General features: G+C 46.0%; 1 protein-coding gene across 1 annotated transcript in view; it reads right to left on the bottom strand.

Moving 5' to 3' along the window:
* Positions 1-4,656: 4,656 nt before the first annotated feature.
* The window catches only part of BTNL2 (butyrophilin-like 2), a 15,346-nt gene continuing 2,959 nt past the window's right edge, over positions 4,657-17,043 (bottom strand). The window contains exons 2-7 of the mRNA XM_005860124.2: positions 15,141-15,491; positions 12,963-13,244; positions 11,932-11,952; positions 7,825-8,172; positions 6,413-6,694; positions 4,657-4,939 (exon numbers count right to left, since the gene is read on the bottom strand). Of these exons, the coding sequence (XP_005860186.2) occupies positions 4,821-4,939; positions 6,413-6,694; positions 7,825-8,172; positions 11,932-11,952; positions 12,963-13,244; positions 15,141-15,491 (1,403 nt within the window). The 3' untranslated portion in view covers positions 4,657-4,820. The remainder of the gene's footprint in view (positions 4,940-6,412; positions 6,695-7,824; positions 8,173-11,931; positions 11,953-12,962; positions 13,245-15,140; positions 15,492-17,043) is intronic.

Raw genomic sequence — 17,043 nt, 5'->3', positions numbered from 1 at the left:
TGGGGTGCCTGGCCAGTCTGGGTGAGGGGCTGAGGGCCGTTTTCAGGCTGGCCTGCGACTGAAGCTCCCAGCCTCTACTTTTTTTCTTTTTTTTTAATTCTGGGATTTATTTACCTTCTATAATTGAAACATTGTTGCCTTCACTGGTGCTCCAAGCTCTGAGGCTGCGGCCGGCTGAAAGCAGGTATCTGGGGTTTGTTTAGCTTCTATAATTGAGACATTGTTGCTTCCAGAACTCAGAGCCGGGCCGCAAAGGCAGAGAACCTTGGCTTCCTCCATCACTGGAGCAAGAAACCTTCTGCTTGCTTCAGCTGTGTGGCTGCCGACCGCCATCTTGGTTGGCAGTTAATTTGCATATCTCGCTGGTTAGCCAATGGGAAGCATAGCAAAGGTACAGTTAATTACCCTTTTTGTCTTTTATTAGATAGGATTCTAGAGGCCAGGTGCACAAAATTCACACACCTGGGGGGTTGTCCCTCAGCCTGGCCTGCACTCTCTCCAATCTGGGACCCCTCAGAAGATGTCTGATTGCCAGTTTAGGCCCGATCCCAATCTCACAATCCAGAACCACTGGCTCCTATGCACTCACCTGCCTGCTGGCCTGATCACCCTATCTGCTCTCCCCTGCCAGCCTGATCGCCCATAACCATCTCTGCCTCAGCCTCGCCACCATGGCTTTGCCTGGAAGGACATCCAGAAGGTTATCCAGAAGATTTCCAATCTAATTAGCACATTACCCTTTTATTGGTATAGACTGATAATATGTAATTACATCAGGACCAAGTAGATTAGCAGTTACCTGGGGCTGGGGAGAGGGAAAAATGTGTTGTGCCTGCTTATGGGTATGGAGTTTCATTTTAGAATAATGAAAATATTCAGGAAATAGATAATGATGATGGCTGCATGATATTATGAAAGTATAAATATCACTGAATTGTGTACTTTAAAATGGTCAAAATGATAAACGTTATGTTATGTGTATTTTACCTCTGTGTTGAGCTGGCATGGCCAAGAGAATAAAACTTAGTCTAGGTGGGACACTGCCCTCTCTGATGGAGAGACAACGCCACAGCCTGTAAGCCAAGTCTTTATTTTATAGCGGCCGGCTGAAAGCAGGTATCTGGGGTTTATTTACCTTCTATAATTGAAACTTTGTTGCTTTTGGAACTGTTGCTTTTGGAGCTTAGAGCCGGGACACGGCAGGTGGGGAACCTTGGCTTCCTCCATCACTGGAGCAAGCAAACCTCCTGCTCACTTCAGCTGCATGGCTGCCGGCCACCATCTTGGTTAGCAGTTAATTTGCATATCTCGCTGATTAGACAATGGGAAGCATAGCAGAGGTATGGCTAACTACCCTTTTTGTCTTTTATTAGATAGAATTCTAGAGGCCGGGTGCACAAAATTCACACACCTAAGGAGTTTTCCCTCAGCCCGGCCTGCACTCGCTCTAATTCGGGACCCCTCAGGGATGTCTGATTGCCGGTTTAGGCTTGATCCCAATCTCACAATCCAGAAGCACTGGCTCCTAAGCGCTCACCTGCCTGCTGGCCTGATCACCCTATCTGCTCTCCCCTGCCAGCCTGATCGCCCATAACCATCTCTGCCTCAGCCTCGCCACCATGGCTTTGCCTGGAAGGACATCCAGAAGGTTATCCAGAAGATTTCCAATCTAATTAGCACATTACCCTTTTATTGGTATAGACTGATAATATGTAATTACATCAGGACCAAGTATGTTAGCAGTTACCTGGGGCTCAGGAGAAGGAAAAATGTGTTGTGCCTGCTTATGGGTATGGAGTTTCATTTTAGAATAATGAAAATATTCTGGAAATAGATAATGATGATGGCTGCATGATATTACGAAAGTATAAATATCACTGAATTGTGTACTTTAAAATGGTCAAAATGATAAACGTTATATTATGTGCATTTTAACTCTGTGCTGAGCTGGCACGGCCAAGAGAATAAAGCTTAGTCTAGGTGGGACACTGCCCTCTCTGATGGAAAGACAACGCCACAGCCTGTAAGCCAAGTCTTTATTTTATAGCCAGATTCCACGAGGCAAAGTAAGGGCGTGGTCAAGATGTTTATAATGCTCTTGCGGGTTTCGAATCTACTCAATTATGTGCCTGATCAAGCTTTGTTTACTTGCTGCACCTCCCACAGCTCATATCACTTAGCCATGTGGGACCACAGGCTCGGACCATAAGGTCAAGCTTACAACTATAGCCTTTGGCTATAATTGTTCTGGGACTTGAACGTGGCTTTGCCACGAGAGGATCGTGCCCTCTCATTAGTCCTAGGCTTGAACCTGTCCAAACGCTGTAGCCGCTCTCCACATACCTCAATTAAAAAATTTTAAGAACTAAATAAAATAAATGTGTCCATAATTGTGGAAGAATTAACATAGTTTCAAACACAAAGTTATGAGTTTAAACAGAAAAAGAATATCATGACTGGAAAGAAACTCCAGAATGCTGTAGATCAGTGGTTCTCAACCTTCCTAATGCCGTGACCCTTTAATACAGTTCCTCATGTTGTGGTGACCCCCAACCATAAAATTATTTCCATTGCTACTTCATAACTGTAATTTTGCTACTGTTATGAATTGTAATGCAAATATCTGAAATGCAGAATGTATTTTCATCCCTGATCACCCTATCTGCTCTCCCCTGCCAGCCTGATCACCCTATCTGCTCTCCCCTGTCAGCCTGATCCCCCTAACTGCTCTCTCCAGCCAGCCTGATCGCCCCAAACCATCTCTGCCTCGGCCTCGCCATCATGGCTTTGTCTGGAAGGACGTCCAGAAGGTTATCCAGAAGATTTCCAGTCTAATTAGCATATTACCCTTTTATTGGTATAGATTGAGAATATGTAATTACATCAGGACCAAGTATGTTAGCAGTTACCTGGGGCTCAGGAGAATATATATGTGTTTTCCAATGGTCTTAGGCGACCCCTGTGAAAGGGTCGTTTGACCCCCAAAGGGGTCTCGACCCACAGGTTGAGAACCACTGCTGTAGATGAATGACCTTCACAGAACAGCAAAACTCTATGATGATTGCCAACCTGGGAAGCAGCAGTGTCGTTTGCAGGTTTTCCCCATTCTCACCTCAGAAGATGTTAAGACTTTTTCCAAGACATTTTTTTCACATTATTTCTTCTTCCTCATGTAACTTCTCTTCTTTAATTTATTATGATTTTAACATATTTTTTACTCTGTTACATTTATTGCTTATGTTTATTTATTCCATAATTATTGATTTTTAAACTGTTTTATTTTTCTCTAAAAACAAAATTGACATTTCATATACATGATACATAATTGAATGTTCTCTTGCACTAGAATTTCTGAAAATTGTCTCCACTCCACATTTTCTATTAACTTTCTGAAAAAGTCTGGGATTCCACATTTTGCATGATTTTCTAGATTATATCTTAGTGATAGGTTTTCTCTGTATATTCAGCTGTATTTTCTTTTACTCTTTTTAAACTGTATTTATAATTTCTCAGCCCTACTTGGATAATTAATTGTCATCTTGTTAAAGAAACCAATAAAATACTTGACCATTTCCTGCATGTCCTTCTCTAGGCTAAATTGCATTCCCCATTGGACTTTCTAAGGGTCTTTGGTCATCAGATATCAGATTGTGATCAGTAGGCAGGATATCAGAGGACTTGGGATGGTTATGTCTCTGAAGGGAGCAGTCACCAAATCAGATTTGAAGCCAGAGATTACAGCACTTTAGATCTGGTACCTGATGGTCTTGTCAGTCCCACTTGAAGGTAAAAAAAAGAAACAAGCTGGTGCTTGGAAGCTAATTTTGGTTTCCAAAGTCCAAGGGAACTCTGCCAGGAGAACCTACATTAGGGGCCAAAGAATGAAGAGCAGGTGTAGAGTTTCGGAGAATAAAATGGGGGAAGGTGACAATAGGGCACTTGGTCATGTTATAAAAGAAGAGGTGTCCACAGGCACACTCACGGGAGAGTATGACTCCTCCTGGGCCATCTTCAGGAGAGGAGGCATGAGAAGAGGGCATTGCTCAGGACTCGTGTCCATAGCACCCACTGCCGGAACTCATTCTCAGGTGACACAGAGATGACTCCCTCCAGCATTGTCCTTGGCAATAGCTAGGACCCATCCCATCCTGTCCTCAGCGTTCGCCTCCCAGTGCCACCTCTCCTCCTGGCCTGGAGCATGGGGTACGCTGTCAAGTCCCTGTGGGATGTCTGGTTGCATGACTGTCCCATGCTTGCTTCCCTTGAAGGGGTCAGTTCTGGGTGAGCTGTATTTGGATCCAGTGTCTCATTCACTGTAGAGGAAGAAATTCCAATCTGATAGTAAGCAATATTATGGAAGCATTAAAAATATTAATTTTGTGAAATTAACATCCAAACAGGCAAGCAAATGTTACAGTGACATAAGAAATTTAAAGTGGAAGAACTTTCCAGGGCACATAGAATAGCATCTCAATACATGAGAAGTCTTTCATCACCAATAAGCAAGTCACCACATTGTGAAAGACTCAGTGAGATGCTCACAGCCCGGAAAGCCAGGCTGGCTGGCTTTTCCACCTTTTTCTTCCTCTCCCCTAACGAGAGCACTTGGGAATGTCCATAGCCACAGATGATTGTCTTTACATCCTTTTGCTTCTATATCACTGTGAACGCTGACCTCCTTCAGCACTGATCCGAGTGCATGAACGTAAGTCATGGAGTCTCGCGTTTCATCAGTTACTGACTTTTCGGAGTATGACTGCCATAGGCGCCTCCTGAAGAGAGAGGTTCCCGCTGCCCAGTGTGCCCAAAGTCTGTTTGCCTCACGTACCTTTACTAAAGCTCTTCATCTGGATCCGGCCGACAGCCACCACAACAGGCAGTCCCAGGAGAAGCAGTCCCAAGAGAGACAGTATCTTCCATGAAAAAGTCATACTGGAGTCTAAAATTAAACCAAAAATCCCATCTATCAATATACTAGTATATAAAACCCTAATATGCAAATAAACCGAACAGTGGAACAACTAAACAATTGAACAACCGATTGCTGTGACATGCGCTGACCACCAGGGGGTGAGTGCAGAACATGGTGGGCATTGGCTGTAGTGGGATGGGTGGAGCAGGTGATCAGGGGCACCAGACCAAGGCAGAGCGCTGGTTGTTGTCATTGCGGCGAGCCTCTGGTGGTTACTGAAAATTATTTGCTCCTTCATGCCACAGTTCCACCAGTGCCTTCACCCACTGCCAGTGCTGGCCCCACTCACACCCACTGCCAGTGCCGGCTCTACTTGCACCTCCTTCTGGCAACAGAGCCACTGCTCGCACCCGCTGATGGTGCCTGGCGCGGGCACCGACCGCTTGGTGTCGTCAGCAGGTGCGAGCAGTGGCTGCCGGCCCTGATTGCCCCTGAGGGCTTCTCCACCTCCCCACTGCTCCTGAGGGGCGACTGGGACAGCAGCCACCGCTCATACCTGCTGATGGTACTGGCCCTGCTCGCACCCGCTGACAGCGCGGAGCCATTGGGGCTGGTGCCAGCAGTGGATGTGAACAGGACCATTGCTGTCAGTGTGTGAAGCGATGGTGGAGGGAGCAGGGCTGCCAGCAGACAGGGGATGGGGGCCACAGCATGAAGGGCTGGGCAGGGGCGCGGAGGATGGGCCGAGATCCACCTCTGTGCTCACCGCAGCCTCACGGCCCACAGTTCCTTTCAAGGTGCACAAATTTGTGCACTGTGCCCCTAGTTAAATCATAAAACTGGGCAAATTCCAACTGTATCTGACCAACTCCTGAGCTGGAGAGGAGGTGGGACTGGGCCTCAGGGAGGAAGTCGGTTGCTCCTCCCCGCCCTGCAGAAGCAGAAGTTTAGTGAAGTTTAGGCTAGTGCACACTCCTCACAGACACACACACACACACACACACACACTCACATAGTGCACACATGTACACACACTCACACACATATAAACATTCACACTCACCCCCAAACACATATTCACACACACATGCACACAAACACATACTCACGCACACATACTCACGGTCACACACACTCACACAGTCACATGCATACACACATCTCACATGCACACACACATCCTCACACAAACACACACTCACACACAAACAGACACACTCACCCACACACATACGTACACTCACACACCCCACATACACATGCACACATTCACTCACACACACATTTCTCCCCTCTCTTTTTCGGCTACATCACCACGATCAGTGGACAGCAAGGTGGAAAGTGAGGGGGGAGGATAAAGTGGCCAGGCCACAGCCAGGAAGATGGTGTTAAGGAAAATTAGTTTCTAATCCAGAAGAAAATCCACCGTGAGCAAAACAGAACCTCTGGGTGGGCCTCATATTCATTCCCAAGGCTTCGAGGATCAACTGGATCACCCACCTGAGAGAAAAAACGTTGTCATTTTCTCCTCGCCGAGAAGGGGGTTGCCGATGGAGCAGGTCACGTTCCCATCAGAGCTGTTTGTGACCTGAAGGAACGCCTCCACGCGGAACAGCCCATCGCTGCCTTGAGCCAGCACCTCGGAAAACGAGGGCACTGTCCTCCCTTCCAAGTCCCTCCACTGCACTCGGGGCTGTGGGAACCACCCTTCCGAAGAGCACATCAGCCGCATTTCTCCGTCCGTCAGGCCCTCCATGGTGATCCGCGGGGAAGAGCCCAGACCTGGGGAATAGGGATCAGGACACAAAACCTCAGTCTCTGCAAGTGGCAATAGGAGCAGTGAGATCACCGAGAGGACGGGAGACCGAGTGGACAGGGCAAAGCTTACAGGGAATTATCCTCCACTGAGGGTGAGACTGCCCCGAGTGGTTTGCTTTTGTTTTATTTTGTTGGCTTATTTATTTTTTTGTATTTCTAAAATTATCCTAGGGCCTATTAAAGGATGCAATAAATTTCAAATCCAATCTTTCTTCTTCTCTACCTGACAACAAAGTTATGTTGACCAGGGCATAAAGCACATGACCAGGAAGTGAGTCAATAAGCAAGAGGATATAGTTTCCAAGATCAAAATCTTATAAATACAGAGTGCCCCAAAAATGTATACACACACTTTGAAGAATTGTAAAGGCAGTGTTTGTTAAAATACATTCATTTTCAAAATTGAGCTGTCACCTGTTCAAGTGTGTACACATTTGGGGGCGGCACCCTGTCTGTACGTCCAGTGGCAGAAAGTGATGGAGTCTATTCACCTCCTCCACATGTGCTCCTGTGGCTATTCCCTAAATGCGTTTATTAATTTAGACACAAAATCAATGGGAGAACCGCGTACAGCATCCAAGATGTTGGCCTATGTCTTCAATGGCATTTTCTAGCCTTGGACAATCCATTTCATTCACAGGTATAGACAGTGGCAAATTATGAGGCAGGCAACAACTTTGTCTTTCCTCCTCCAGCCTGCCAATTCTGTCAGTATTTACTATTTTTTTTTATATGTGGATGTAGTTTAATCTTTGAATCATTACACTTCCCAGTAACAACACAAAAACAAAATTTTAATAACACTCTGTGAATAGTAGGCTGTGTAAAATTATGGCGAAAAATTCTCACATTTCACTAAATGGATGGTCACTTTATGGAGATCCTAAGAAGGGTACAAGTTCTATAGCCAAGGAATTAAATCTGGTCCATTTGAGTTTGTGGACTTTAAGTATCTATGGCAGTTACTGCACATCAAAGGGTTCAATATTAATTTGATGAGTGAATGACATTAAGAAAATTTCGGATGCCGGGGAAATTTCCCAGAACTACCATGTTAAAGCAGTAGGAACCAAACATCTATCTAGAACCCTTACCTACTATCTTCACATCCAAGGTGTTCTCCTGGTAGACACCGTCTTTTTCAAAAAGGCACCGGTACTGCCCATCATCTGAAGTCCTGGCATCGTGTATCTGCAGGGTCAGCCTCCCCTCGCTGATGGCGTCAGTCACCAGCACTGTCCTCCCTCTATATTCTGCCATCTGCTCTGCAGACACATGGTCCCCATCCATATACACATAAACAGCAGGGTAACGGTGGGCTCGGACCCACCTCACCTCCATACTCTGTGCATTGGCCTCGGGGGACAGGCAACAGGTTAACTGTATGTCTTCTCCCACTCTGACAAGAAGGGGCTGGGAAGGTCCAATCACTTTTAAGGAAGCTATTAAATACAACAGAAAAAAAAAACACAACGAAAGATTCAAAATGGAGCAAAAATAACTGTCATAGGCAAGAACATCTCAAGTGGGGTTTAGGTCCCACCAGCACCCCAGGGAAGCTCGAAGCTCAAGGTCACCCTTTGGAGAGGAGGGTGTTTGGTGTGATCAGGATAGTGGTTGTCCTGCTCAAGGCTGAACCATCCCATCATGAATGTCAGTCTGAAAAATTCACTAACGAAGCCCTCACTTGCCCCTAACTACAATTGTATCCAGGTTACAGCCAATAAGATCATTTTGCAATTAAAACTTCTAGAATACAATTAATACTTTATCCTTTCAAATCTGCATGACCTTAACAACTCTTAATCGGTGTATGCCTCAGTTTCTTAAACTATAAAACAAATATATCCCTACAAACTCATGAGGTTGTTCTGGAGTCAACAAAATAATAGGTGCAAAGCTCTTAGATGGCCATCAGTGTGAGTGGAGGCAGGCAGACTGAGGCCTGAGGGCACCGGAGCAAACCCCACCCTCCGCCTTGACAAGGGGGGCATGAAAGGTAGTTTCAGGTGGATCGTAGTAATCAAATGTGAAACCTTCTCCTGGTTCAATTTCATTAAACCTTAGAAGTCAGATCCAGCCATCATATTTCAGTTGCTGAAGGAGCACATGTGTGGGGCTCTAAACACACCAAGTTCAATGTCCCCAGATGATTTTGAGAAAAATAAGATCAAGAATGGGGGAGGTTGGCAAAATACAGAATGCAACAGGAAGATGAAGCCACAGGCGGAGTCTGATCTTGGAGAATGGAGGGTCCCCGGACGGCTCTCCTGGCTCTGAGCTGTTACACCTCCGGCTCCCCGGCCCTGGCCACGCCAGCTTTGCTCTATTCTAAATGAAGAGTCATCCTCTCCTATCAAATGGTCGGAAAGCTTCCACATATGTTGTGATCATTTATATTAGAAAGACAGGCATAGATTTGCATATCGTCTGAATGGGGCTCAACAAAGGCAAAAATATCCTCATTATGTAATTATTCAAAATCTGCTAGGCACTTCTCTAGCGAGAAAACTCGCTGTCGACACAGTTCTAATTTTCAGGTTATTTCCTTCTATTCCAGCTAAAATTAGATTCCCACTTATTTCCAGCATTTTGTTTGGTTGGCCCTTCAATTTTACCTAAAACAGTATGTATCTGTTGAAATATAAAATATGTATCCATTCCATGTGTATCTGTTAAAGGCTAAAAACAAATGTAAGAGTCAAAAAGTAAACAAATAATTACTAGAATTAGTGGGGTGATCACAAGTGTAAGGTATAAAAATGTTGAATCACTCTACTGTACACCAGAAACTAATATAACCAGGATAAGATTATATACCAACTATGCTTTCAATTTTTATAACGAAAAAATGATGTAGGGATTAGCTTGCTGCTATTCCTCCACCCATGTGTCTGACAGTAAATTACTCAGTAAAACCGACCATTTCCTCATCTCTGCTACCATCTGAGGATTTCCCTGGTGCATGGCCCATGGTGCATGTCAAACTGGATCACCTTGCCAGGCACCGGTTAATTAAGAGCTAAAACTGATGTTAATGGAAACTGAAGAAAGGAAAATGTAAGTTTGGAGGTAGAATCAGGTGTGTTATAGATGTTAATGGAAACTGAAGAAAGGAAAATGTAAGTTTGGAATCAGGTGTGTTATAGACACATGAAACTCCTGTTCTTCCAGAATCCAAGTGAAAATCGAGTTTAAAGTCCCGCGGAGCCCTGCAGGCCTGTCAGGAACTGATGCTCCACCAGGGAAAGAACTTGAGGGCAGCTCTACACACCCTTCCCATACAGCTGTGTGCACAGCACCCCAACCCTAATCCATGCTCACACTTCCTGTTTTGTTTTAGTTTTGAGAATTGGACACATGCTCCTGAAATGCCTTCCGAATATTCACTGAAAAATTAAAACCTTTCTGGAGTGTGAAACCCACCAACTTACACACTTATTCCCTGACCATCTCATCGTGATAACATACAATCCTCATTCAGTCAGCATATCCACTTAAGGGGCTATCTCATTCCCCGATATGCTCAATTATATTATACTATACTATATATGTTTTGTTTCGTTTTATTCCTCACCTGAGGATATTTTTTCCATTGATTTTCAGAGTGTGAAAGAGAGGGAAGAGGAAGAGGGAGAGAGAGAGAGAGAAATCAATGGAGAGAGAGAATCATTGGTGGGCTGCCTCCTGCAGGCCTCCTACTGGGGATCGAGCCCACACCCAGGCATGTACCCTGACCGGGAATCAAAAAGCAACCTCCTGGTTCATAGGTCAATGCTCAACCACTGAGCCATGCTGGTGGGCGTGGCCCTCTGTGCATGGCCTTCCGTGGCTTTTCATGGCCTTCCGCCCCCATCACAGCTGGTTGCCACTTACCCTCTATGGGGATGCCGTTGACTCGCCACCGGATGACGGGCTCGGGCTCGCCCTCCGCCTCGCACAGCAGGATGCCGCTGCTCCCCGTGCTATACACGCCACTCTGGGGTTTCTTCAACATTATTAGCCAGAGTGGGAGCTGGGGTTCCTGTCTCGGGACTTCCAGAGAGAGCTCGGTCTGCCAACCCCCCTTTGCCTCGGAGCCCTAATTCCTGAGGAAAATAGAAGGTGGCTTGACACTCCTGCCTCCTCAGCAGCTCACCCCGGGCACCGGAGGGCCCAGCCTCCGAGCCTGGGGAAGCTGGGCTCTCTTCTGGTTTCAGTGCGTCCCAGAGGCCAGCACAACTCAGGAACCGCACAGCCTCAGGCTGTACTCTGTGCTGGGTCCCCATAACTCAGAGGATGACACTTCACCTAACACCTTCCTGAAGGACAGAGACAAGTGCCAACCTGCCCAACACCAGCTTGGCTTTCTGATCTGTAACTGACAAGCCCTGCTGGGGAAGGTTTCTGTCTGATTGTGAGCAGATGCTGCCCCGGGCAGAAAGGGATCCAACTCGGAAGGTGAGGCGCACAGGTGTACAGTTCTCCTCAGCTTGTGGAGTTACCTTTGAACTTCCTGGGGCCCTTTCCTTTATCTCTATGGCCCACTGGGGTCCAAAGTGTCACACTAAACTCTGGGAAATATTGGGGAGTGTTTGCCACCCTGATGTTCCTAGAAACTCTTACATGGGCACAGAAGTGTGCTTGTGCTCATCTGATGTGCACACAGGAGGGCGTGCAGACACACACATACACACACACACACACACACACACACTCCTGTAAACAGATGATGGAGAGCAGGGTGTGGATGGAAGAGATGAATGACACAAGTTCATATGCATTTGGGCAGGTGCAGGCTATAGTCATGGGCTGGGAGAAGAGGTCACAAAAAGGAGAAAGATAAAAACGAGGTAAAGGAGAAAGCGAAATACATTCAAATATCAATTGGTTATTTTTTAAAACACTTATCTTAGGTACAGTAAAATACCTGCAGTTCAACCATTAAGTGAAAAAGAAAAACACAAAACAGACAAAAATGGAGAATTATCAGCCCAGGCAGCACAGGGTCCCAGGCTGCACCTGGGAAAGCAAGTCCCGTGGTAATGAGGTTAGGAGTGCCCTGGGCAAGGGGCAGGTGCAAACTGTGGCACAGGGGAGCCAGGGGGCAGAGCTTTGCCGGGGGATCACAGGGTGTCTTGGGGCCTGCTAGGCCTAGGGCTCCCGGCTCCTTCCAGGCAGCCCAGGGCCTTGTCCACACCCATGGGTGTGCGGCTACTTACCCAGCTCAGTTTGGAGTTTCTCTGGAAAAAAGAACAAGAACAACATGTTAAGTAAGCAATTTTTTCTAAGAAAAAAGGAGTTAAAATATCTCACAAAAATAAAAGCAAGTCCTACATTTTATTGGAAATCCAGATTCATAAAAAATAAATTAACCGTAGAAAAATATTGATTCTTTCCTAATGGTTCAGCTGCTTTTCCTTTCCTCTGAACAACAAAAATGCTCTCAGTTCTACCACCTCATAATACATACCCTTTTTATAAATGCATGGAAAGTATAACGTATATGGACCTAGACAATTATCACCTATAATTCCAAACTGAGAGATAAAACATAGTGTGTCCCAAGTTAATATTAACATATAGCATTTACTTCAATTTTTTTCTGTATTCATCTATAATAAGAATAGCTCTGTCCTTATATCCTTATATCTAAATATGTATGGCATCCCAAAAGCCCAAAAATCTTTACAGGATTGGAAATGCTTATTTACTATATAGATAGATATATAATAGACAAATGTAATCTTTACCATTAAATAGTCCATAATGAAGAGTTTTTTCAACCATTAAAATTTCAACCATTATTATTTTTCATTGATGCTATAATGTAATTTCATTGGACTATTGTTTTTATTCCTATTTACCAGTGAGGCTATAATTAGGATGCTATTGTATAAATAATTGTCTCCATCTTTGATTATCTTCATATGACAAGTTCCTAGAAGTAACCAGCACAATATCACATAAAAAACATTTCAGCTGAAAGAATATATTTTTTTCCTATACAATGTCATGCATACTTGTGAGTAATAAAATCTTGAACTTGGAAATAATTGAAACACCATTAGCAATAGCTATTCAATCAAAATATAATGTATACATTTTAGTCATAAATGTTTTATAGCTTTCAATACAAATTATTAAATGCTAGATAATTTTCTTGATTAAAAAAATATCCGGTGCGCTGCAGCAGTCCCCGGAACCTCTCCCGCTAATCTGAGCATCTGGGTCCTGGGGGCAGAGCGCTGACCTGGGATGAAGAAGACTGTGCCCTTCTCCTCGGTGAGGACAGGGTTGTGGATGGAGCAGGACACGGTCTCTGTGGAGGCGTTCCTGACCACGAGCGTGGCTTCCACGTGGAACAAGCCATCTTCATGCGGGACGTGATGCTCAGAGAGAGACAGCAGCTTCTCTCCCCTGGAGTCTTCCCAGTGAACCCGGGGCTCTGGGAACCAGCCTTCCGCAGTGCACACAAGCTGGATCTCACCTGCCACGGATCCCTCCATGTGGATGTGCGGGGCGGACCCCAGACCTGTGGAGAGGGGACATAGCCCTGCATTCAGTCACAAATCATGGAGACTGAGACCCCGGCGACATTGGAAGGAGAGAGTAGACGTCTAGGGTCTGGGGAGCAAAAACCATTCCCAAGCCTTCCATCCGTCCCAGTGGGAGTTCCCACCCACTGTGCTTGTTCCCCAGGCGGGATCTGTAAGTTTTTGCAGATAAGCAATACTGTTTTTAGGATCTAGGCAGGAGAATAAGAGGAAAGGACATGTGACCTGTGGCTCTTGTCTCTGGTACTGGAAACAGAGATGTGTTATAATTTATTCATGAGCTTGCCCTAGCCACAACCTCTGCCTCTCTGCATCTTAATATTATTGTGTTCAAGGTGATTCAATACGGATGAAAGAATCCATGTGTTTCTGAGATGTGGAGTGTGGGGGTGGGGGAGGGAGGCTCATACCAAGGCCTCTCTATCAAGGACACTTGAAAATAAAAATATATAACATTATGTCCTTTACAATGGTATCACTTTGTCTGACATTTTGGATGATAACTTGACTCCAATTTAAACAGACTAATAAAAGTCTGAAATCACCTCCCTGGGGACCTTCCGCATTCGTTCTGTTGTGGCTGTGACCTTGGGACGCTCTGAGGCAGTTGGGTGTGTAAAATGGGACGCTCCATGAGGAGTTCCCACATCTAAATAGTCCATTCAATGGGGAAATGTGTTTGTGAAATCCTAGTTTTACACAGCATTGAAATTCTTTCTCTATTCAACACAATTCTCAAACACAAACAAAGGGGACTGTATTTTCCCTACATGGTAAGTGTCTGTCACTCGCTGGGTGACGGACACCCACTCCTTCAGCGAGAGCCTAGGAAAGTGCGTGGCTTATTTTCAAGTGTCCCTGGCTGTGAAATACCTTAGTAATGTGCACCCTCCACACCTCAGAAACACGCGGTTCTTGCATCCATCTTGAACCACCTCGAACATTATGAGTATTTAAGAGAAAAAGTGGGGGGTGGGTGTGTTAGGAAACAGCCAGATACTGCTTCGTCCAAAGAACTATTTTGCTGATAAGGTAAATGGATTTGCCTGATGAACCACCTCGAACATTATGAGTATTTAAGAGAAAAAATGGGGGTGGGTGTGTTAGGAAACAGCCAGATACTGCTTTGTCCAAAGATCTATTTTGCTGATAAGGTAAATGGATTTGCCTGGTTTTCTCCTCAGCATGTGGAGGAGTTATTCCTGCCAGCAAACCATCTGACAGTTTAATTTTCAGTTATTTGTTCTCCCTAAAGACAGATCCTTTCTTCGCGATCCCCTTCTTCAGGACTCCTTCCTGCTTTGCTTTACAGAAGCATCGTGAAGACAGAACCTGCCGTTCACAGTGAGTCCCAGACTCATGGGACACAGTGTATGATAATCTCCATAAAGGCACCAAGTTCTTAACCGCTGTGGCCTATCACTAGCCTTCTAATTGGAGGCATTACGCAAAGAAAGAAGTGTTCACATCTCAGTTCCTGCATATTGGTGGTGGGAAGAGACCAACCAGTTCCACTGAGACATGGATGCTAAGCAGTCAGCTAGACTCACTCAGAGATGAACTTGCCCTTGCACATCAGCCTGTGTGGCACAAATCATCCTCAGCAAAACTGTGAACGACCACATGCCAGGGATTTAAAATAACTGTCAAGAATAGTCAAAACCAGACCAGTTAAGTTTGGGGATATTGCCCACGTGGGCCTGCTCCGGAGACCTCGGGACCATTTGCCCTCAGATGGATCAGGGTGGAGGACTGGGCGTTGGGAAGTGCCTCAAAGATTAAAGGGAGCCTTTTAACTGGACATGAACTTCCCATAAATCAATAGACTTCTCCCTCTGAGATCTGAGACCTGGTGTCTTTTCCCAGATATTCACCTGCCACTTGGAGCAGCAGGCTGGTCTCTCCATGGTAGTCCCCCTCTTGGAAACGGCACCAGTATTGCCCGTCGTCGGATGGCTGGATGTTGTGCATCTTCAGAGCCACGCTCCCCTTGGCCAGGTCGTGCTCTACCCACTCCACTCGGCCCCGGTACTCCTCCGCCTGCATCTCGCTCACCTCAGCTCCGTCCCGGTGTGCAAACAGCACATGCGTGCTGGGCGCTGAGCGGTACCACCTCACCTCCATGTGCTCCGCGCTCCTCTCGGGGAAGAGCTGACAGGTGAGGAGGGCATCTTCCCCGACCCTGGCCAGGATGCGAGGAGCAGGACCAATCACTCTGAAGTCCTCTACAAAAGAGTGCAAAGAGGAACCAGGCAATGCCAACTGGATGCTAACTTGCTTGCTATGGGAGACCCGCTACCCAAATGGAGGCCCCTGGAGGAGGGCGGGTTTCAGTTTCAGTGTTTGGAGAAGCCCAGCCTGGAGGTTTGCACACGTGGCTGTTACAGGGACAATTCCATGTACTGAAAATAACACACAGCCCACAAATGTGAGTCAGTGCTGAATCTGTCGCCAGCTGTGTGGTTTGGGGGCAAATCCATTATTTTCAGTGAGATTTGAGATTTGGAATCTCAATTTCTTCACCTTTAAAATACTGCAGCCATCATTTCTGGGGTGTTTTCAGTCTCATATAAGTTAATGTGTAAATCCATTTTTAACTGGGAACCGTATTACTGAATTATTTTATATTTTACTAGAGGCCCGTTGCACGAACATTCATGCAATAGGCCTTCTTTCCCCTGGCTGCCAGCACCAGTTTTCCTCTGGCACCCGGGACCCAGACCTTCACTCTGGCCACCACCTTCCATCTTCGCTTTGGACACAGTCTTCACTGCAGCTGAAGCCTTCAGTCTTTGCTTCTCGCTCTGGCCGGAGTCTTCATTCTCTGGCCAGAGCTGCTCCTGTAGCTCCTTCCGCCCCCCATCCTCCCCCTCATAGCTTGATCGCTGCTTCGCCTGCAGACCTCGCCTACAGGCTCCTGGGTCTCAGGGGGCCGCCTTGCCTGCGGCCTGGCTTTCCGACCACGATCACAGGCCGCAGGCAAGGTGGCTCCTGGGTCCTGGAGGGGCACCTTGCCTGCGGCCTGGCTTTCTGGCAGCTCCTGAGGTCGCACACGGGGACCTGGATGGCGGCTCCCGGGATCCCGCCCTGCCTGCAGTATGCAAATTAGCCGCCATCTTTGTTGGCGGTTAATTTGCATATCACACTGAGCAGCCAATGGCGATAGCAGCGAAGGTACGGTTAATTACCATGTTTATCTATTATTAGATAGGATAGTGATTTATAGTTCGTGATTTCATTTTATATTGTAAGCGACTGACAATGTAATCACTTTCTTAAAAATTTAGGTAATACATTTATTGAATAGATTTTTCAACTTTTCAGAGTTTTTCTTGTCCTGGGTCAAACACTGAGGTTTTGGTTGTTGCTTTGTGTGTGTGTGTGTGTGTGTGTGTGTTCTTTTTTGGTGTGGAGCAGGTAGGACTCCAGTCCCTGGGGCTGTTTTAGGAGGCAGTTTTTACAAGGACATTTATGGTGGATTAAGGGCAGTGATTTGTCTAGGGTTTGAACCTTCCAATCAAATGCTGAGTCACGTTTGACTCCTTCATTATTATCTGCAAATTGAGGAGGTTAATAGTTTCATGTGTTATTCCTTATCTTACCATCCTATCTAATAAAAGAGAAACATGCAAATTGACCATAACCCAGACACCCTTCCCATTGGCTAATCAGCAGGATATGCAAATTAACTGCCATCCAAGATGGCAGCTGGCAGCCACGCAGCTTAAGCGAACAGGAGGCTTGCTTGCTCCAGTGATGGAGGAAGCCAAGGTTCCC

This window comes from Myotis brandtii, unplaced genomic scaffold (assembly GCF_000412655.1).
Source record: "Myotis brandtii unplaced genomic scaffold, ASM41265v1 scaffold1310, whole genome shotgun sequence".
Taxonomy (NCBI): domain Eukaryota; kingdom Metazoa; phylum Chordata; class Mammalia; order Chiroptera; family Vespertilionidae; genus Myotis; species Myotis brandtii.
Note: the sequence above shows the minus strand (reverse complement) of the source record. Positions and strands in the feature narration are given on the sequence as shown.